Source organism: Eublepharis macularius, chromosome 2 (assembly GCF_028583425.1).
Source record: "Eublepharis macularius isolate TG4126 chromosome 2, MPM_Emac_v1.0, whole genome shotgun sequence".
Lineage (NCBI taxonomy): Eukaryota > Metazoa > Chordata > Lepidosauria > Squamata > Eublepharidae > Eublepharis > Eublepharis macularius.
Window position 1 is genome coordinate 203,907,036 of NC_072791.1, and position 21,437 is coordinate 203,928,472.

General features: G+C 39.8%; 1 protein-coding gene across 1 annotated transcript in view; it reads right to left on the minus strand.

Moving 5' to 3' along the window:
- Positions 1-21,437, minus strand: part of TTN (titin) — a 330,572-nt gene that overhangs the window by 51,243 nt on the left and 257,892 nt on the right. Inside the window, exons 257-284 of the mRNA XM_054971277.1 lie at positions 20,843-21,142; positions 20,435-20,737; positions 20,020-20,328; positions 19,647-19,928; positions 18,064-18,363; positions 17,632-17,925; positions 14,566-17,532; positions 14,150-14,470; positions 13,768-14,052; positions 12,913-13,212; positions 11,767-12,069; positions 9,767-10,042; positions 9,367-9,666; positions 8,970-9,272; positions 8,403-8,702; positions 8,005-8,292; positions 7,612-7,908; positions 6,829-7,131; positions 6,374-6,679; positions 4,652-4,939; positions 4,254-4,544; positions 3,873-4,160; positions 3,167-3,757; positions 2,972-3,076; positions 1,555-1,752; positions 1,156-1,452; positions 460-1,047; positions 67-369 (exon numbers count right to left, since the gene is read on the minus strand). Coding sequence (XP_054827252.1) covers positions 67-369; positions 460-1,047; positions 1,156-1,452; positions 1,555-1,752; positions 2,972-3,076; positions 3,167-3,757; positions 3,873-4,160; positions 4,254-4,544; positions 4,652-4,939; positions 6,374-6,679; positions 6,829-7,131; positions 7,612-7,908; positions 8,005-8,292; positions 8,403-8,702; positions 8,970-9,272; positions 9,367-9,666; positions 9,767-10,042; positions 11,767-12,069; positions 12,913-13,212; positions 13,768-14,052; positions 14,150-14,470; positions 14,566-17,532; positions 17,632-17,925; positions 18,064-18,363; positions 19,647-19,928; positions 20,020-20,328; positions 20,435-20,737; positions 20,843-21,142 — 11,286 coding nt within the window. The remainder of the gene's footprint in view (positions 1-66; positions 370-459; positions 1,048-1,155; positions 1,453-1,554; positions 1,753-2,971; positions 3,077-3,166; positions 3,758-3,872; positions 4,161-4,253; positions 4,545-4,651; positions 4,940-6,373; positions 6,680-6,828; positions 7,132-7,611; positions 7,909-8,004; positions 8,293-8,402; positions 8,703-8,969; positions 9,273-9,366; positions 9,667-9,766; positions 10,043-11,766; positions 12,070-12,912; positions 13,213-13,767; positions 14,053-14,149; positions 14,471-14,565; positions 17,533-17,631; positions 17,926-18,063; positions 18,364-19,646; positions 19,929-20,019; positions 20,329-20,434; positions 20,738-20,842; positions 21,143-21,437) is intronic.

The following is a 21,437-nucleotide window of genomic DNA, read 5'->3' on the forward strand; positions in this document are numbered from 1 at the left end:
TTTTATCAAAAGTCATGCATCTAAAGCTATATGAAACATTTATCCAAGTAAAGAAACCATACTCACATGCAGCATCTTTGGTTAATACTGGCTGAGAAATATCACTTGGTGGTCCAATTCCGGCTTTGTTTTCTGCACTGACACGGAATTCATATTCATTTCCTTCTAGGAGTCCAGTTACTTTGCATCTAAGATCCGACACTGGTTTCTTTGTAACTCTGACCCATCTCACACCTTTCTTTTCTCTTCTTTCCACATGGTAACCTGTGATCTCACTGCCACCATCATCTGTTGGCCTTTTCCAGGCAACTGTAACTGAGCTTTTGGTAACATTTGATACTTCTGGTTTCCCAGGGGGACCAGGGGGACCTAGGATGGAAATAATTTTTTTTAATAACACTGGCATCATTATATCCTGCAGGAAATTCATATTAAAATCTGTTCACTTGTTTGGCTTACCAAATCTATCCACCATTTTAACTGGTTCTGATTGTGCTGGTTCTCCCTTGCCATACTGGTTCACTGCTGAGACACGGAAGATGTATTCATTTCCTTGAATAAGCTTAGAAACAACATGCCTGCAAGATTCGATATCTTCGGTGACCAATGTCCATAGAAGTCGGCTAGTTTCTCTCTTTTCAAGTACGTAAGACTTTATTGGCGATCCACCATCTTCTGTAGGAGGTGTCCAGGTGAGAGTAGCTTTCTCAGCAGAGACATTGCTGACTTCAATAGGTCCAGGGGGACCTGGTACATCTAAAACTTTTACATGCACACGTTCCTCTTTAGTACCAAAGGGATTGGTTGCAGTTATTGTGTATTCACCAGAATCTTTTCTAGCTGCATATTTTACAGTAAGTGTAGAAGAAGTTGGAGTTGATTCAATGAGGACAGTCTCTGAAATCTTAAAGTCTTTTCCTGCTTTGGACCACACTGAAGTTGGAAGTGGTTTGCCAAGGATGCTAATAGCAGACATTGCAATGGTATCTCCTGCTTTAACCGTCAGGCCTTCTTTGACCGCAGGATCAATAACAATGGTTGGTGCCTCTGTAAAATAAAATTATTTGCTTTTTTTAGAATACCAAACTTCAAAAGAAAATATTTAAACATTAATATAATCAAAAGGCATGCATGCATTTTATAGTGCATACATACCATATTCATCCTTGCATATAATGGCTCCTGTAGTTTCCGACGGAGGACTAATTGCTCCAGCGGTGTTCTTAGCTCTAATTCTAAATTCATATTTTGAACCTTCAAGAAGATCTGTTACAGTAAATGCACATTCTTGAACATTCACATGATTTGCCTTCATCCAAGACTTGGCAGGGAGATCACGTTTCTCTACTATGTAACCAATTAATTTGTGTCCACCATCATACTTCGGTTCTGTCCAGATCAAAGTCACTGAATTTCGAGTCACAGTGATAACTTCAGGTTTTCCAGGAGGATCTGAAAAAAAGGAAATACAACATCATAAACCGTTAGAAAAAAAATGAATGTTAAGAATATGTGAATTTTTGATAACTTCTTTCTTTTCATTTAATAGCTTACCAATTGGATCTAAGGCCACAATTGGTTCGGACGGCAGGCTTGGTTTACCAACTCCAGCTAGATTGATTGCCATCACTCTGAATTCATATTCTAAACCTTCAGTTAATCCTGTTACTCTAAAGTCTTTCATCCTTAGTGGAGCCTTGTTCCCTCGTTTCCATAAAATACTGTTTCTTTCTTTGTATTCAATGTGATAACCTATAAAAGCAAGCAATCAGAGAAATACAGTTACTATGTCAATGTAACATTTCCATTGATCTAGTGGGGAAAAATTACCATTTTGATGCTAATTTGGGGTTTTTTTCCCCTTATGTGGTTTGTCCAGATGTGTATAAAGTATTATAAGAATACTTCAGAATTATTCATATTTTCCCTATAGCAGTGGTACTCCCTCCATGGTTCATGGAGAGCCACATTTGCAATTACCCTCAACCAGAAGAGCCACATGTCTACTGTATACCCTTTGCGCTACCCCAGCAAACACACACATATAATAAAATATAAGTATTAATATTAAATGCATGACTATAACCTTTTTAATGATCAGAGTATCCTAGACCATGTAGGGTGTTCTCTCCCTACCATTGTTGAATCCTAGCCAGCCCTTGCATATCTGGAGTGAGGGGAAGGGCTTGGAAGTTAGACTTATGACACAAAACAGTGTGCAAGCATTCAAGTTTTTCAGAATTCTTTATTAGGCTGAATAGTAAAATATCAATGTCTCCTTATGTTAAAAGTACCCTTCAAATTGAAATCTAGTGTTGCAAGAAACAGGGCGGTTAGAAACTTTCTCTGTGCTAATTGGAAACCACCAGCCAATCACAACCAATCACACTAGACAACAGCCTTACTCACTTTCCTGAAGCATAAAGCAAGTGCCATGTTGGGGAATGGAGCTCAGAAGAACCATAGGTGGCATGCCAAACAGCCACACATGGCTCCCTGAATGAGTATCACTGCCTTAGAGCATCCTTCCAGACAAACCCACAGAAGTGCCTAGCTCCAAAGAGTTAGGCTGCCTGTATATTAGAATATATTAACCTTTCGCTGCACATCAGCAACGTGAAGGGCCTCACCTATCTAAAAACAAACCACTTCGTCCAATTTGCAAAAGTTTCCCCATTCACACTAGATCTTCTGGAAGATACTTGGATCCACCAGTCAAGCAAGCAAGAATTTTATGTATTTGTAATAATCCAATACACCCCCATTTCAATTATTTTGTAGACCAACTATAGATAAATAGGTAACTATGCATGACAAGCTACTATAGTTTTAAAAAAGCAGTATATTATGATAATGTATAGGTACATCGATGGTGAACCATCTACATATATTAATACATATTATAGTATGATTTGCACTTGGGTCTTGAGAAAAAAAGAATCTTAAGCATCATGGACTTCAAGAGAGATACCTGTGATTGGTGAGCCACCAGTCTTTTTGGGATCGTTCCATACTAGAGATGCAGAATCATGCTTAATCTCAACAATTTTGGGTGGTGCTGGAGCATCTGGAACATCTAGAAAATGCAACAAATATGAAAGAGGAATTAGAATAAACCACAAATAAAACATTTTTTTTTAAAAAAGAAACATTATTTTAGGCTTACCAAAGGGATGTCTTGCAATGATAGGGTCAGATTTAAGGCCTTCGCCTACTCCATATTTATTTTCCGCACTGATTCTGAAAGTGTATTCGTTGCCTTCATGAAGTCTTGTCACTCTGAACGTTGTTTTCTGGACAGCCGATGCACATGTCACCCACTTATTGTTTACATTGTCTCTCTTTTCCAGGATATAGTTAGTGATTTCTGAACCACCATCATCTTTCGGAGGACCCCATTTTAATGTCACAGCTTCTGCCGTAACTTCGTCAAATTTCACTGGCCCTGTTGGGATTCCAGGTTTGCCCACCACTTTCATAGAAATAGTGCCTTCTTTAGTGCCAGCAACATTCTTCAGTGTGATAGTGTATTTCCCAGCATCATCTTTATGACAGTCACGCACCAAAAGCGTAGTGTTTACGGCTGTGGCTTCAAAAGCAACTCTTCCTGTTTCTGTAAGAACCTGGTCTTCACCTTTTTTCCACGTCACGGCTGGTGCTGGCTTGCCTTTAATTGGGATTTTCAGACGGAAAGAGCTTCCTTCTCTAGCTAAGTAACATAAGCCTGGCAGGTCCCTTAAATCAAGATCGGGTGCCACTGTAAAAGAAAAGGTACTGATTAACAATCAGCATACTCTAAAGTAAATATAGGTTCAGAAAGTTCTACTCTTCTTTAAAAAAAATGTGTCCAGTAAATAAGAGAATGTACTTACCAATATCATCCCTTGCCACCACTGTAATCTCACTTGGTGTTCCATACCCAGCTTCATTTTGTGCTCGTACTCTGAAAAGGTATTCTTTCCCCTCTTTCAAGTCTTTTGTTGAATACTGAAGATTCTTCGACCGCATGACTTCTTGCCACTGATTTTCACCAACCATAAGCTCAACAAGATATGCATTGATACGACTTCCACCGTCGCTAATAGGTTTTTTCCATGCTAAATTACAAGATGATTTGGTGATAGTCAAAGCCTTTAAGTCTACAACTGGTCCAGGTGTTTCTAGGAGCAAAGAAAAAATAAGGTTAAACATAAAATCAGAACAACAAGAGACTTTTAACAACTTGATAGGAGAAAACAGTGCATTTTTCTCACCAGAAGCTTTAACCGCATCACGAGTCTCACATGGGTCCCCGATGCCATATTCATTTTCGGCAAAAACCCTAAAGAAGTAAGATTTGCCTTCTTCTAAGTTAGAGATCCTGAAACTTGTTTTTGGACACTCCGTAGATACTGTAGACCAGGATTTTCTCTCTGCATCTCGTTTTTCAACCACATAGTTCTTCACTGGGCTCCCACCATCAATTAAAGGAGGTTCCCAGGAAATGAAGGCAGAATCTTTAGATGCTTCTTTGACAACCAGATTAATTGGTGGCCCAGGAGTATCTGCATGAACACAACACAACCATTTTAGATACTGACCACAATATAGAAATGTATTAGTAGTACTATAGTATATCTTAAACCATTTTTGCAGTAATGGTAACACTTACCAAGTACTTTGACCACAATGGTGTATGCCTTTTTGCCACAGCTGTTCTCCAGAGACAGGACGTATTTTCCAGCATCATATTTATTTACATTTTCACAGCGAAGGAAAGTGTCAAAATCAGTGGATTTGATATCCAGTCCTACCCTGTCTCTTATGTTAGCATCCACTTTAGACCAGGAAATCTTTGGAGGTGGACGTCCTCTTACTGGCACATAAATTCTCATTGTGACTCCAGCCCGTAAGATAAGAACTTTCCTCAGTTCAGCATCAAGCTCTCCCTCAGGTGGAACTGCATTTTAAATAAAAGACATACATGAAATAACGTGCTTAAAAGAAAAAGATAGAGAGAAAAAACAGCTTCAGTGGATAGGGTAGGACAGGAAAGGGGGAAAAAAAGAAAAGTGCAAAAGAGAGAAATGAATCTTGACCTTAATTTATATTTAATGAAGGAAGGGGAGGACGAAGAGAGAGGAAACTCCATTGAAAACTCCCCTCTCAATTGTGAGCTTTCATGCCACCTCACTGAGACTCCTGGTAGTTACCTATATTCTTCTGAGGTAAAATTCTCAGATCTAAATATATTGTTTTGCTGTGTATTCTAGTTCTAGACAAATTAGGGTCCTTGCTGTGATTTAACTGTCTGGTTTCTTAACAGGTAAATGGTACTAATGTTATCTTAAGAACATGACACCTTTACACACTGAAATTCAGAAGAAAGTGAATGTTTTCTTATCACAGCATAGAAGATAAGCATTGTACATTTTCAGTATACTACTCTGTAATAGAGATGGGCATGAACAGCAATACGAACAAAAAAAAACCACGAACAGCCCAATCTGCTGTTTGCGAACAAGCTGTTTGTGAGGCCCCATTCTAAACGAACAGGTGGTCATTGCAAGCCCCGTTCATTGCTGTTTGTCAAGCCAGACAGTCTGGCACCTGCAATCAATTCCCTTGGCAACGTAGGCAGGGATTGTCTGAACTCTGTCTGAACTCCTGCTGTTGCCCTGGAAACCCCAATCTAAGCCCAATTTAGCTTGATAGGCAGGTCTTCCTTTCAAGTTCAAATTTGTTACAAGGGAACAAAGACCAGGGGGAGGGGGCCTCCCAGCTCTGGCTTTGCAGGCAGTGGAGAGGGAGAGAGACAGCTGCTGTTGGCATTTTGATAGAGAGTGCATTGGAGCTTGAATTTTCTTTGTGTGTGGTGGGATAGGGATCTACCCCTTCAGGTTCCAGGGCTGTTGCCAGGCTCTGGGCCAAGCTATTATTTATTATTGGTACCTTTCCTGGTGCCTGCTCAGGTCAGGTTTCTGGGAGTGGTGCAGTAGGGATCTTCAGCAAACTTGGATGATGGCTGGAGGAGAGCCTGCTGGCCCCCACGAACATCCAACCATGAACATGTTCGTGAACAGGTCATGCTCGTAAGTGTTTGTGAGTCCCTGTTCATGGATGGCAATGAACAACGAACATCATGTTCGGGTTTTTTTTCTGTTCGTGCCCATCTCTACTCTGTAACGAGGGAATGGAGCAGTATGGGGTTTATGCAGATGTGCTCAGACCTACATTCCAGTTCTTTGAGATGGTGGTTTATGGATCAGAAACATGGAACACATGGTTAAATAGTAGGCCTCAAGGTTCCTTCAGTCCCTGTGTTAAATCTTCTGAACTGGGACCCTCAATCTTCACTTAAACCAGTAAGTCAGTTTCTTTCCCGGCTACTTACGTAAAATGTCTTTGGCGAGGTGCTTGTCAGGCACATCACTTGGGTCACTGTAGCCGATCTTATTAACAGCATAAATGCGGAACTGGTATTCTGTGTTCTCTGTGAGCCCTGTCACTACATAATGGGTGTCTGGCAAATTCTTTGGCAAATTGCACCTGACCCAGTTTTCTGTATCGGCTCGCTTTACTTCAACAAGGTAACCAATAATAGGGCTTCCACCATCGTAGGCTGGTTTGCCCCATGATAGGCTTATGGAACTACGGGTAGTGTCGACCACTTTTGGGAATGCTGGTGGGCCAGGAGGATCTGAGAACGAAAGAAACAGGAAGTTACACAGTGCATAACTTTAAACTGACTAAAGCACTTGGACACACTCATGTCCACCCACATTCACGCTCCCACCCATGCCGCACACAAACTAGATGAATAAACATATATATATATATTCAACTTACACTGAGAATCCCGAGCGTATGCAGCCTTTGATGCTCCACTGGGCTTGCCTGGTCCAGCTTTATTAAAAGCGGTCACTCTATACTCATATTCTGTTCCTTCCTGTAGTCCTGTGGCCTTTATAGTTCTTTCAATGACAGGCTTCCTATTCACTTTTGTCCAGTTGACAGCCTTGGTTTCGCGTTTTTCAACTATATATCCAGTGACAGGGGAGCCACCATCATCGGCAGGAGCTTTCCAGCTTACAGTCATGAAGTCTTTTGTTATGTTACTGATTACAGGTGGTTCACAAGGTCCAGGTACATCTATAAGCAATTGTAGGAAAATTACTTTTACAGTCTTCAATTGATTCAAACAGCTGCCTAGCACCAAAGAGAGGTCCCCATTTTGCAGAACCTGTGGACTCTTTTAGAATCTTGAGAAGAGGTAGTGGATATCATAACAAAATGGCTGCCATGGGGGAGCAAGCACTAAATGACTCCTGTGGGGGCTACGTCTAATCACAAAACATCAGGAGTTTCCACAAAACGTTAGGAGGTTCCAAACCATGCATCCTCCTATGAGAGACAGCTGTTTCCAAATGGGTGCTTCCTATAGAATCAAAAGTCTTCCCGGGCCCTTCTGAAGCACTCTTACTCCAATGAAGTGGAACACAGTGAGGACTGGCTGTTTGTTTTGAAAAAGAAACAAGTGGGTGAAAAGAAACACATTGGCAGGCATCATGGTGTTCTTGGGCACCACATTGAGGATTGCGGGGGAAGAAGAAGCTAGAAAGGGAAACTTACCGTATGGGTTTTTAGCCACCGCTGTTTCAGTCAAGATGGGGTCGCCTACTCCATATTTATTTTCAGCGCAAATACGGAACTGGTACTCATGTCCTTCAATCAGTTTCTCAACACTGCAGCTAGTGATTGGGACATTGGCAGTGACTTGAGCCCAGTTGGGCCTGCTTGTTTCCCGTTTGTCAACAATGTAATTAGTAATGTCTGACCCTCCATCTTCAAGCGGCGGCTCCCAAGATAGCATTGCCCGATCTGTGTACATGTTTGTGATTTTAACTGAAGCCGGTGGACCAGGTTTGTCTAGAAGAGCAAAACAAGGCAGTGAAGAAAGTCTGATGTTGGCTGCATTTTTAAAATTTAAAATAATGCAGCTATTTAAATTAACCTTTCACTTACCAAGCACTTTAAGTTTAATGGTTGCTGACTTGGAACCACTTGCATTCTCAGCAGTAATCGTGTAGTCTCCTGTCTGCTTTCTGTTTACACTGAAAAGCTCCACAGTAGACAAGTTTCTCTTCGTAGTGATCTTGACACCTTCAGCTGGTTTCAGGACCTCTCCTTCTTTCTTCCAGGTAATAGTTGGCATAGGCTTTCCAAAAACATTAGCCTCAAGACAAACATTTTCTCCAGCTTTTACTGTCAGCAAAGATTTCATACTTACACCCAGCTCTATTTTTGGTGGCACTGAAAAGTCACACAAAAAGGAATATGATAAAATTGCAACAAGCACTTAGCCACAAGAAGGATAAATCCATTGCTTAATATTAACCGTATTCAGTTAACACATTGCTTACCATTTTCTGCCTGAATGGTCACTGGATCGGAAGGTTCAGAAGGCCAACTAATGTTGGCAGCTGTCTTTGCTATTGCTCTAAACTGATACTGTGCAAGTTCCTCCAAACCGGTCGCAGTGTACTCTTCTTGAGGTATTTGATAGGGACTGGTATTGCATCGTACCCATTTATCCCCTGGCAACTTACAGGCTTCAACAAAATAGCCAATAAGTTTGCTACCACCATCGTGTTTGGGTCTTGTCCAGACAAGAGACACAGAATTCTTAGTGACATCAATAACTTCAGGTTTACCAGGAGGATCTAAGAACAAATGAGGTCAAATTTACTCTTGCAGCTTGGGCATTTGATATAGACAACTTCAAGTGAAATGAACATACAGGATACATTTTCATGGGCAGGCATATAACATGCTAAATTTATCAGAGTCAACACTGAACTTCTAATGAAGTTTTAAAAATCTAGAAGAATTAAGGAAAATAATCATCCCATTTGTAATATTTATAGGGCCTAAATTAGCTCGGTATTAATGTTTATATGTCATTCCTTGAATACAAATGTCTTGCTTACCAACTGGAGTTCTTGCTGTAACAAAATTGGTGGGCTTGCTAGGCTTGCTTGATCCAGCTTTGTTCAGAGCATAGATTCTAAATGTATACTCAAGGCCTTCAATTAAGTTTGCACATGGATATTCTGTGGATCGCACAAGTGTATCATTGGCTTTTACCCACAGCAAGCTGTTTCTTTCTTTCCGTTCAATGAGATAACCGGTTATTGGACTGCCTCCATCACTATCTGGCCTATCCCAGGCCACAAAAATGCAATCCTTGTTCACCTTGGTAACACGTGCATTCTTTGGTTCACTAGGAACATCTGCAGAGAAACAGATGAGAAAAAATAGCACCTTATCTACTTAACATTAGAAGGATTTAAACAAGTATGGTAGCATGATTTGGTCTATACTTACCAAATGGGAACCTTGCCAACATCTTATCAGATGTAAGTGGCTCAGAGATGCCAAACCGATTTTCAGCCCGAACACGGAACATGTATTCTTGTCCAGGGGTTAGCTTTCCAATTCTGCAATTTGTCTTTGTGACAGAAGCAACTGCTGTTATCCAGTCTCCTCTGCTAAGGTCACACTTCTCAACCACGTAATTGGTGATGTTACTGCCACCGTCTTCAAGAGGGATATGCCAATTCAAAGTACATGTATCAGCATCTATATCAGCAATGTCAAAGGGTGGTTGTGGTGGACCAGGGATGTCTAAAGAAAGACAAAAATGTAAATATATGAGGCAACGGCAGCTGGTGAATTGAAAATAAATATGTTGAGAATTAAGCATGGATAAGAAAACTGAACTTACCCATGACAACAACTCTGATTTTCTGAGTGGCTACTCCAGAGCTATTTTCAGCAGTTAGACTGTAATAATCACTGTCTTTCCTCGTTACATCCTTAATAATGAGAACAGAAGTGTTGTCTGCCTTATGCACAGCCAGACGGCTGGACGTGAGTACATCCTGCTCTGCTTTCATCCATTTACAAGATGGGTGAGGTTTTCCATATATGTGTGCTTCAATCCTAAGTTTTTGTCCAGCTTTTATACTGATATGATCTGGCATCAGAATCTTTGGTGGCACTGAAATGAAAGCCAAACAATGGAAAACATGCATGTAATTCCAAAGAAAAACCAATAGCCAATGTTCTTGGGCATGACAAGCTATGGGGAATTATTTAGTTGATAGAGCTGATTAGAGCTGCTGAAGCATAGTGATTAAATGGCTGAACTGTGAATCAGCACTCTGCTAGTTCGACTCCCACTACAGCCATGAACTCTGCAGGTGGCCTTGAGTAAGCCACTCCTCTTAGCCCTAGCTCCCCAGACATATTGTGGGGATAATAACACTGCCTTTGTTCACTGCTCTGAGTGTGGCACTAATCTGTCCAGAAGGGTGGTATATAAGCACCCTGTTGCTGTTGTTGTTATTATAACTTGGCTATTGTGGTGATAACTGTAGCTTCAGATTTCTATTGTGCAGATTTCCTGAATCCTAGGCTAAAGCTGTTATGAGCCATCATGACATTCTGCAAACCCTACGCATTGTTTCTGCAAAAGAAAAATACAAAGGGGTGAAGCTGGCATAAGATTAAAGGGCCCCTTATTGAGCCCTTACAGTTTGGGCTCTTCCAAGATGAATTCTTATAATATCTTTCTCTCCTATTTTTTCTTGTTTCTGCCACAGTGACTATTAAACAGGATTGTGTGTGTGTGTGTGTGTGTGTGGTACCCTCAAGTCATAGCTGACTTATGGTGACCGCTGGCAGGGTTTTCATGGCAAGAGACTATCAGAGGTGGTTTGCCATTGCCTGCCTCTCCAATTCTGGTCTTCGTTGGAGGTCTCCCATCCAATTACTAACCAAGGCTGACTCTGCTTAGCTTCTAAGATGACAAGATCAGGCTCACCTGGGCTATCCAGGTCAGGGCTATTAAGCAGGATTACAGTGATAAAAAACAACCATCACAACACCAGATAAAATGACAAACCATTTCAAACAGTACAGTCAGCAACCTAAGTAATAGGGGAAGGGATAACTGGGTACACCACCATGAGCAACTTGGAGGAAGGGTGAGATAAAAATTTGATAGGAAGTACCAGCACTACATCCCAAAAGCAGAATAATAAAAAAGGTTTAGCTCATGTTTAAATAGTCACCAAGGAACTACCCCTGAGGAGTTATGTTCCTCATAATGTTCTATGACTGAATCATAGTTTAGTTTCTTTGACTTTTTCATCAATTATTTTTAATTCTAAGATGCAACCAACGTGTTATTTTATTTAATTAAAATTATATTTCCCCTGTTCTCCAGACTCATGGAATTTGACTGTATTTTCAAATGATGAGGTACATTAAAATACAAATCATAGGTGATATACAAGCAAGGCACTGTTAGAAAGCTGCCCTGAAAGGATTCGTATTTAATACTTTACTGGCCAAAGCCAACACCTTATATTTTGTCTGGAGAGTTACAGGAAATCGCAGCAGATTCAGGAGGCAATGAATTGTTATGTAAAACAGCTTTTAGACTCATTTACAGAGCAGTCCTATGTAGAGTTACTCCAGTTCAAGTCTACTGAAACCAGTGACCTTAGACTGAAGTAATTTCGCATTAAGACTGCCCTCCTAGCCATAAAGGTAGCTTATATGGCAAAAAGCAGCATTAAAAATCTCTAAATTGTGACGCACAGGTAACAGCTATAATTTAAATGTAACATAAAACAGTTTAACATCTTCAGTAATAATAGTTTCACTGAACATGAAATAACATTTCAATAACATAAGTGATAATAACCAGTTACTTACTGAGCTGCTCTTTAACTTCAAATATACCCTCTGTTTCTCTTGGTAAGCTTACTCCTACAGCATTTCTAGCTGCCACTCTAAATTTATACTTCTTTCCTTCCTTCAGGCCAGCGACAACAATATTGAGATCTTTCACTATCGAGTACTGTGTCCAGTGGTCCTCAGCTTGACCCTCTTGTTGGTATCCAATAATATATCCATCAATTTTAGAACCGCCATCCCGGAGTGGTGGCAGCCACCCTAGAGTGGCACTGTTCTTTGTGATTTCAGTCACCTCTAGCTTTCTTGGAGGATCAGGTTCACCTTTAGAATAAAACAGGCAGACAGATTAAATTTTTATATTTTCACAATGAAACATGTAGCTGAAACTATTTCTAAGATCAGGCTGTCTTTCTGTGATTATGGCGTGTATCCCATCATCTGAAGACTGGGTGGAGCTGATTTTCTTCCTTCCCCCTTCCCCCCCTCTTGTTTCCTCCTTTCTTGATCTCCGTGGTGAATGGAAGCTGAGGGAGAGGGCAGCTCGCTACATCCCTTGCTGCCCTGTCTGGATTGGCTGAGCCACCTACCTCAGCCTCTACCTATCACACCTTATCCCATATTCAAATTATGTGGGCTGGGGCAAAACTGAATGTGATGAACATCACTTTCTTGCTTCCCCCTTCTGCTTTAGCTAGCTCACTAAGCTGTCAAAATTTTGATCCGGGAAGGTGGGGGGGGGGTCAGTGGAACAGCATAGGTAACAAAGGCGGATGGCTGTACTGGGAGGGGGAAATTGGCAGGGATTGGCTTTCCATTTCTAAGAGTTTAGGAACCACTTTCTGCTTTTAATCAACTTTTCCCCCCTAGCCCTCTTAATAAATGAAAGCTATAATTCTGAAGATTCAAGCAATGGTTCCCAATATTATATTAGAAATGCCAGAAGTGCAATCTTAGAAATGTAGATTTCTAAATCTCCTGAATGTAGACAATCCTTTAATTCGTTAGTAATAAACGATGCATATAATTGGTTTGTTGATATTTAACACACTATCATCAATCATAAACAACAATAATTTATTTTCACTGTCTCTGCCATCACAAAAAACTGAAAACTGGAATATGTTGGATAAAAAATACACAGAATCTATGCTAATAAATACTTACTTAGTGGATCTGTTGCTAGTATTGGTTTTGGACTGTCTCTTGGAACACCGGGACCATATTCATTGACAGCAGTCACTCTGAAGAAATACTCAGTACCCGGTACAAGATTAGCAACTTTGAAACTTGTCTTCTTTATATCAGCAATAACAGTTGCCCAGGTCTTTCTATCAGCCTCACGTCTTTCCAATATATAATGTGTAACAGGACTACCACCATCATTCTCTGGTGGGGTCCATGAAAGCTGACATGACATCTTTGTGACGTCTGTGATGTTGAAATCTGCCACTGGTCCAGGAGTGTCTATGAGAAAATATTAATTCATGTTTTAGTATTAGACCAAAATGAGAAAGCAGCTTCCCAAACTGAAATCAATATGGTTATAGGCACCTCACTTCATGAGTGATGAGAGGTAGAACTGTGGGGTCTGGCTTTGTTTTGATAAGAAAACACTGGGGACTTAAGATGTATTTGTAATATTTGCTGTATTTATAAATATACAAGTAGATTCAGATATAGTCAAAGAGTCACTCCTACAAAGCAATGGATCTGCCACTCCATAACAGATTAACAGAGAGATTCTGTACACACACCCAATTCCTTCATCGTAAACAAACACCTGCCCCTTCCCCTCAGCTGGTGTGTATGTTTGTCTGAGAGACAATCCAGGTCTGATGGGTAAGTTATTCAACCAGTTTCCCCATCTATCAAGAAAAAACCTCCTAACTATTAGTTCTCGTTGATAACGCTTCTGGACCATTAATCCAACAAAGGAATGGTCAGACCAGAAACCATAATCATATTTTCAAATCAACGATAAATATTAAAACCAAAATTAAAACTATTTCTATTACTTACCAAGGACACGGACATTCACAAATACAGCCTTTTCTCCAGCAGGGTTAACAAGTGTCAAGGAATATTTGCCTGAGTCATCCCGTGTAGAATTGGGGATCACACAGAAAGCCATTGTGTCAACCAGGTCAACTTGACCCTTTCTAACCACATTATCAATCCCCACTCTCCTCCAGGTGACTCTGGGTGCTGGTCGCCCTCTAATAATGGCAAAAAGTCTTATAGGACATCCTGCTCTGACTGTGACTAACTTTCGCAGGCTTGCATCCAATTCGATCTCAGGAGGTTCTGGAGAAAAAGTATCAAAAAATAAAAAAGTTTAGATTTTAAAATTATACTGGAAGAGGGAAAATAATAAATGTTCTGTAATTTAATATCAAATTACCAAGTATTTCTTTAGGAGAGACAGCTTCCTTTAAGTCAGCAGGTCGGCCAAGGCCAACTTGATTCTGAGCAGCAACTCGGAACTCGTACAGTTCTTTCTCATCCAGACTAGTCACTGTAAATTCTGTATGAATAAGTTGTGCTGCTACATTGCATCTTTTCCATCCTTCATCAGGACCTGCTTTTTCAGTTTTTGGTCTCATTTCCACAACATATCCAATAATTGGAGCACCACCATCATAGACTGGCTTCCCCCATCCAAGAGTTATAGAGGTTTTGGTGCTATCAACAACCTTAAAATTAGTGGGAGGACCAGGTGGTTCTGTAAGATAATATAAAAGCCCAGAAGTAAGCATTCCAGAGAATTAGCAAAAGAGCTGTTAAATTAAAATATAGTAATATAGAAAAGATCACTACCTATTGGGTCCTTTGCCACAGCTGGTTTGGATGGGAAACTTGGTTCACCAATTCCAATTTCGTTCTCTGCCTTGACACGGAATTGATATTCATGTCCAGGAATAAGATTTGGAACTTTCTTGCGTCTTTCTGGAATTGCAGTTTTGGTAACAGGAACCCATCTTAATGATCGTTTCTCTTTCTTCTCCAATATATATCCTGTGATTGATTTACCACCATCATATTCTGGTGGATTCCAGACTACAGTCATCTCTTCTTTGCTGACTCTTGTGATTTCTGGGGGATCAGGACGGCCAGGTCTATCATATTTTGTTTTTGCTATAATTGGTTTAGTTTCTGTTGGTGGACCAGTGCCCATCTTATTCTCTGCACGAACCCTGAACATATATTCATTGCCTTCTACGAGATGTGTTACATGTAAATAGTTCATAAGCACAGTGGAGGAATAAGTAGTCCAAATCATACGCTTGCTTTCACATTTCTCCAAGATGTAGTTTTGAATTTCACAGCCACCATCATCTTCAGGTGGGTCCCAGTTGACTGTACACCGGTCACTTGAAATATCAGAGACTTTCAAGTTTCTTACTGATCCTGGTTTGTCCAAAACGTTTACAGTAGCATATGCTACAAAGCTACCGACTGGATTTGTGGCAGTAATAACATATTTCCCTCCATCAGTGCGCCTTGATTTTGTGAGCAGGAATTTAGATGAGTCTGAAGTTGTTTCAATTTTGACCCTTGGAGACTTGGTTAGATCAGCCTCACCTTTGTCCTTTGCCCAAATTACTTCTGGTTGTGGCTTGCCTCTAAGTCCTGCTTCAAGTTTAATTGGTTCACCTGCTTTCACAGTAAGTACTCCACTTAATCTGAGGTCAAGAACTGGCTTTTGAAGTTCTTCTTTAACAACAACTTCACTTGTTTTCACCCAGTCACTTTCACCTCCTTCGTTCTTAGTCTGAACTCTGAACTGATACGTTTTATTTTCCATGCATTTTTCAACCATGTAGTGTGTTTCCTTAATGCTGCCTTTGTGCACTCTTTCCCACTCATCTGAATCCTTGAGTTTTCTTTCAACGTGGTAAGTTAAATTAGGGCTTCCTCCATCGTAGTCCGGCCGTCTCCATTTCAGATACACAAATGTCTTTCCTGTTTCAGCAATGTGAAGGTTTTCAGGCTCGCCTGGCCTTTCCACAGGGTTAATTGCCAGGATTGGAGTTTTGGTTTCCACGGTAGGGCCTGGGCCTACTTTGTTTTCCGCACAAACACGGAAGAAATATTCATGATTTTCTATGAGATTTGCTTTTACTAATCTCTTAGTAAGGTCCGAAGAAACAATTGACCAGCCTCTCTGATTTGGTTGACGATACTCTACTATATAATTTGTAATTTCTGAGCCACCATTATCTTCAGGGTTCTCCCAAGAAACCATACAAGCATCTTTAGTGACATAGCTTACTTTTAGATTCTGGCAAGGCCCAGGCCTATCAAGTACATTAACAATGGCTGATGCTTGAGCATGTCCGCTGCTGTTCTTGGCTGAAATAAGATATTTGCCATGGTCTGCTCTTGTAGCTGCTTTAATTTGCAGCTCTATATGAGGGAATTCATGAATGATTTCAAACCGTTTTTCTTTTGTTATTACTTTGCCATCTTTAGACCATGTTATATCCGGATCTGGCCTGCCTTTCACTTTGCCAACAATCTTGGCTGTTTGGCCTACTCTGACAGTAATTATATCACGGCAGGTCAAATCCAGTTCTAGTTCTGGAGGGGAGAGAATATCTTTGGCAATTACGGTTTCTGGTAATTCTCTGGGTTCTCCCTCACCTACAATATTAGCAGCTTTTATACGGAATCTGTACTCATTTCCTTCAATTAACCCAGGTACAGTAAAGGCACACTGTCTGATGAGTTCATCTTTATTAATCCTAGTCCACTGTGCAGTTCCACTTTTCTGGCATTCCACAACATATCCCAGAATAGGGCTCCCACCATCTTTTAGTGGCTTGGTCCACACTAGTTCAGCTGTTTCTCTGGTCTTGTCTTTAAGCTTTGGATTAATGGGTGGACCAGGAGGACCGATAGGCCGTGATGCTTTTATTGGGTCAGAGACTGGAGATGGTTTGCTAAGACCAACAGCATTTTCAGCAAAAACACGGAATTCATATGTATTGCCCTCAAAGAGGCCTGTAGCTCTGAACTTCAGATCGAGCACTGGTGTTTTGTTGACACGTACCCACTTGCCTGACAATTCACGGCGTTCAAGAATGTAGCCACTTATTGGACTGCCACCATCAGATTTTGGTATAGACCAAGTTACTGTTGCTGCATTTTCTGTAATATCGTGAACTGTTGGTTTACCAGGTGGAGATGGTGGATCAAACATATGCTTGGCAATTGTAGGTTTCGAATCAAGAGGTGCGCCAATGCCTACTTTATTTTCGGCACGAACACGGAAAATATATTCACAGCCCTTCTGTAGACGTGGAACTTTAATTCTAGTTTGATTTGTTCCTGAACAGACTATTCCCCAAGTATCTTTCTTAGACTCTCGCTTCTCTACAATGTAGTTAATCACAGGACTTCCACCATCATCTTTAGGAGGTCGCCAAGAAATGACCATGTGTTCTGGAGTTACTTCTAGAATGTCAATTGGTCCAGTTGGGGGACCAGGAACATCCAAAACAGTTAGATGAAGGGGTACAGTTTTGCTTCCAGCTATATTAGACACTGTGAGCAGATATTCTCCAGTGTCTTTTCTTGTGCAGCTTTTAATAGTAAGAACAGTTGAGTAATTATCTGTATCAATTTTGTAGTTGCCTTCTGATTTAATTTCATTATCATCAGTAACCCATTTTGCTGTGGGGACAGGTACACCTCTCATGATTGCTGGAAGTCTTACTGTGCTCCCAGCTTTAACAACAAGGCCTTCTATAAGCTTAACATCCAGTTCAACTGATGGAGGTACTGTAATAATAAAAAGACATATAGATAGGCATTACCATTTCAACAAGTGACATTAAAAAATGAACACCAGAACAGTGTACAGTTTAGCCAAAAATTTACCTAGTTTTTCTTGGCACTCTATTGGAATGGTTGTGTCTGGAAGGCTAAGTCCCACAATATTTTGGGCTTTCACACGGAATTTGTAAATCTTTCCTTGTTTTAGACCAGTAACAACACACTCTGGCACAGAGACTGTTTTGAATTTGGTCCATTCGTCTGCACCATCTTCTTGGTACTCCACCAAAAATCCAGTAATTTCAGCACCACCGTCACGATCAGGATAGTTCCAAACAAGAGAAACTTCGGTCTTGTCAACATCTACATGATGCAAGTTCTTTGGTGGGCCCGGAGGATCTTTAAAAAATAAGATTAAAATAGGATTATGCCTCTTACATGCATGTCCGTATGCCCATGCATATTGTACAAACAAACACTAGCCTATGCTTTACAAAGCTTCTATAAAAACAGAATAATAAATTGAAAGGTACTTACGAAGTGGATCTATAGCCTTAATTGGCTTTAGAGTTTCGACGTAGGGACTCCGTCCGTATTGGTTCTCAGCAGCAACACGGAAGAGATACTGAGTGCCTTCCATTAAATGTTTAGCTAACAGGCTATGTTTCTTAGAGGATGATGATATTGGTACCCATTGGGGAGCAGCAACATCTTTCTTTTCCACAACATAGTTAGTAATGACAGAACCACCATCATCTTCTGGTTCCTTCCATGTCAAATAGCAAGAATCTTTTCTAACTTCACTAACTTGTAGATTCCTAGGTGGCCCCGGCTTATCTAAAAAAGATTAAATTAATACATAATAATTATTTGATAAAACATTGACATATTTACTTACTGTATTAATATTCTAACTTTAAATATTCTTAAAAATAAACCTGCAATTTATAGCCCTTCCCTTTGACCATATGTTTATTATTTGCAGAGGAGATGGATAGACTGGTGGAAAGATTTCTGCCTAGATCCTAACTATATTTTTTGCTGGCAGAAGAAACCTCCATCAGCCAAAGTGGTGTGATTATCACAGATTTCCCCTTTCACTGCAGACTAGCAGACTTCAGAGACAGGAGGAAAGGTTAACTTCTATGAGTGCCATTCCATTCATGCTAAATAAGGATCTAAGCTATAATTTCTATTTTCTAGACTAACCTGGAAAATTAACCTTGCCTAAATTACATTTTTTTTAAATTGCACACATCATCCCCTTTTCCTTCCACTGATTTCAACACATAACTGTTCAAGAGATTGTTACAAATTTCTTATTGTGATGAGGGTTATTTCCAGTGAATATCAATCAGGGAGAGGAATTAATATGTTATTTTAATTATACATACATAGAATTTATACTGTATGTGTTTATTATAAATAATACTTGATGTACAGTAATAAAAATGCAATTTAAAAAACAAATATAAACATATCTAAGTGCAATACCCCCTCTCCTCCCAAATCCTCAACAATACTTATCTTTAAAAAGCAGCCAGTAGTCTATTTTCCATAGCCTTAAGTTACACCCAATGTTTGGATGAATATTTTTTATTTAATATTTTATTCAACTTCAGGAAATATAAATTCAGGTGAACATATTTCTGTTTCTAAAAACTTGAATTTATAGTACCTCAGATTTGAGAAAATTGTGACAAAAAGTGAGTATCAAATGAAGAGGTTCATATGTAGTAAAGAGGTTCCAAAAATAGGGGAGTGCTCTCCCTAATTTGGAAGACTTTTTAAAAATAACTTTCCATCATGTTTTTTATTTGGGGGCTTTAATATGATTGAAAGTTAATCTACAACATTGTCCCATTTAAAATAATTATTTGCCCAGGATCCAAGGTGGGTCTTCCATCTCCTAAACCCTGAATACTCTTTAAAAATGTTTACAAATTTCCCTCTGAAGGTGGGGAGCAAGATTATCAAGAGATAACAAGAAATATGATTACTTCTTTCTGTTTCAGTGCTGTGTTCCTACCATTCATGTTTGATATGCTTTCTTATGTTCCAAGTAAGTAATAAAGTGCTCATCAAACCAATATGTTAAAATAAGGCAATTAATTAAGTACCTAGCACAAGAACTTTGACTGAAACAGTCTTTGAACCAGCTGGATTCTCCACAGTCAGAGAGTAAATGCCTCCGTCTTCATGGGCAGCATTACGAATTTCCAGTTTACTGCCAACGCCTGTAACCTCAATATCAGCTTTTGTTGAAACTTCCTTATCTTCTTTCTTCCAGCTCACTTTTGGGAATGGGATTCCTTTAATTACAGCGCTGAGTCTCAGTGTAGTTCCAGCTTTTACATGTTGTTCCCGTGCCATATTAGCATCCAGGATTAATTCAGGAGGCTCTGAAAAAAATAAAGAAGATTTTGGTTTCAGAAAACATGTGCATTTGGGTGCCTTAAAGTGAAGTGTGAATGGACATCGTATTCTACTTACCGAGCCTGTCCTTTACTTCCACTGGATCACGAACATAAGCTGGCTCAGATTCTCCGGCTGCATTAACTGCCATGACTCTGAATTTATATTTGGTACCTTCATTGAGGCCAATGACTCTGAATTTTGTATCAGGGCAAGAGTCGGCTGTATGATTGGCTTTTTTCCAGTCTTCGTCTCCCACCTTTTGGTACTCAATCAGATAGCCTAAAATCTTGCCGTTTCCATCATGGCGTGGCGGTTGCCAAGACAAATCAACTGAATTTCTAGTTTTATCCACAGCTTCGGGGTTAATTGGTGGACTTGGTTTAACTATAGGGAAAAAACAAAACTAATTATAACAAATCTGCAAAAGATAGTATTTTTTTAAAAACGATACAAATAATAGAATGACACAAGAATATGTTTTGTACTGTACCAACAGGGTCTCTAGCAAAGACTGGTTTTGATGGCGGGCTAGGATCACCAATACCAATTTCATTTTCTGCAGAAACTCGGAATTCATATTCACAGCCTTCAAGAAGATCTGTCACCTTGAACTGGGTATCTGGGTAAATAGGCTCTCTGGTGACACGGGCCCATCGATTAGACATTGTTTCTTTCCTTTCAAGTATATAAGTAGTTATCGGCTTCCCTCCATCACGAGGCCTGTTCCAGGAAACTATTGCAGAATTTTTGGTAACACCCTTAACAATAGGTTGTTCCGGTGCATCAGGAACACCTAAAAAAATAATGTTTTAAATTCATTTTTAAAAAGAAAACAAGAACAGAGAAATAGAGAGTGTGTATAAATATGTCTGATACATTAATCAAATAAGAGACATACTGAATCGATCCTTGGCCTTCATTTCATCTGATACTAGGGGATCACTTATGCCATATGTATTTTCAGCATAAATTCGGACAACGTATTCTTTTCCCTCAAGTAATTTAGGAACTTTGCATGTAGTCTTGACAGTGGCTGATGTTACAGGCATCCAGAGGTCTCTGTGTGCATCTTTCTTCTCAACAATGTAATTGGTAATTGGACTGCCACCATCGTCCAAGGGAGGTTTCCAGGAGATAACAAAATGATCTTTATGTACCTCATCAAAAATAACTGGGCCCACTGGAGGCTGAGGACGATCTGTTAACAATAAATGCAAATGCTTATTTGTAATGTTGAGTCAAACAACAAAGTACAAATTTAACAGACTGGCAAATGTAAAGCAAGAAAGTTAAATAAGGCTTAGAACAATGAAGGTGTTTTGAGTTCTGTTCCTGGGTTTATATTTCCATTATCGTGTGATCAAAAATAAGACTATTATTTTATAGTTTATCCATAACAGACCTCATTATACAATTATATAAGAAGTATTTGTTCTCATTAGCAAAAGATACAAAAACATTATTGCTAGTCATAAGTTTATTATCAGAAAAGC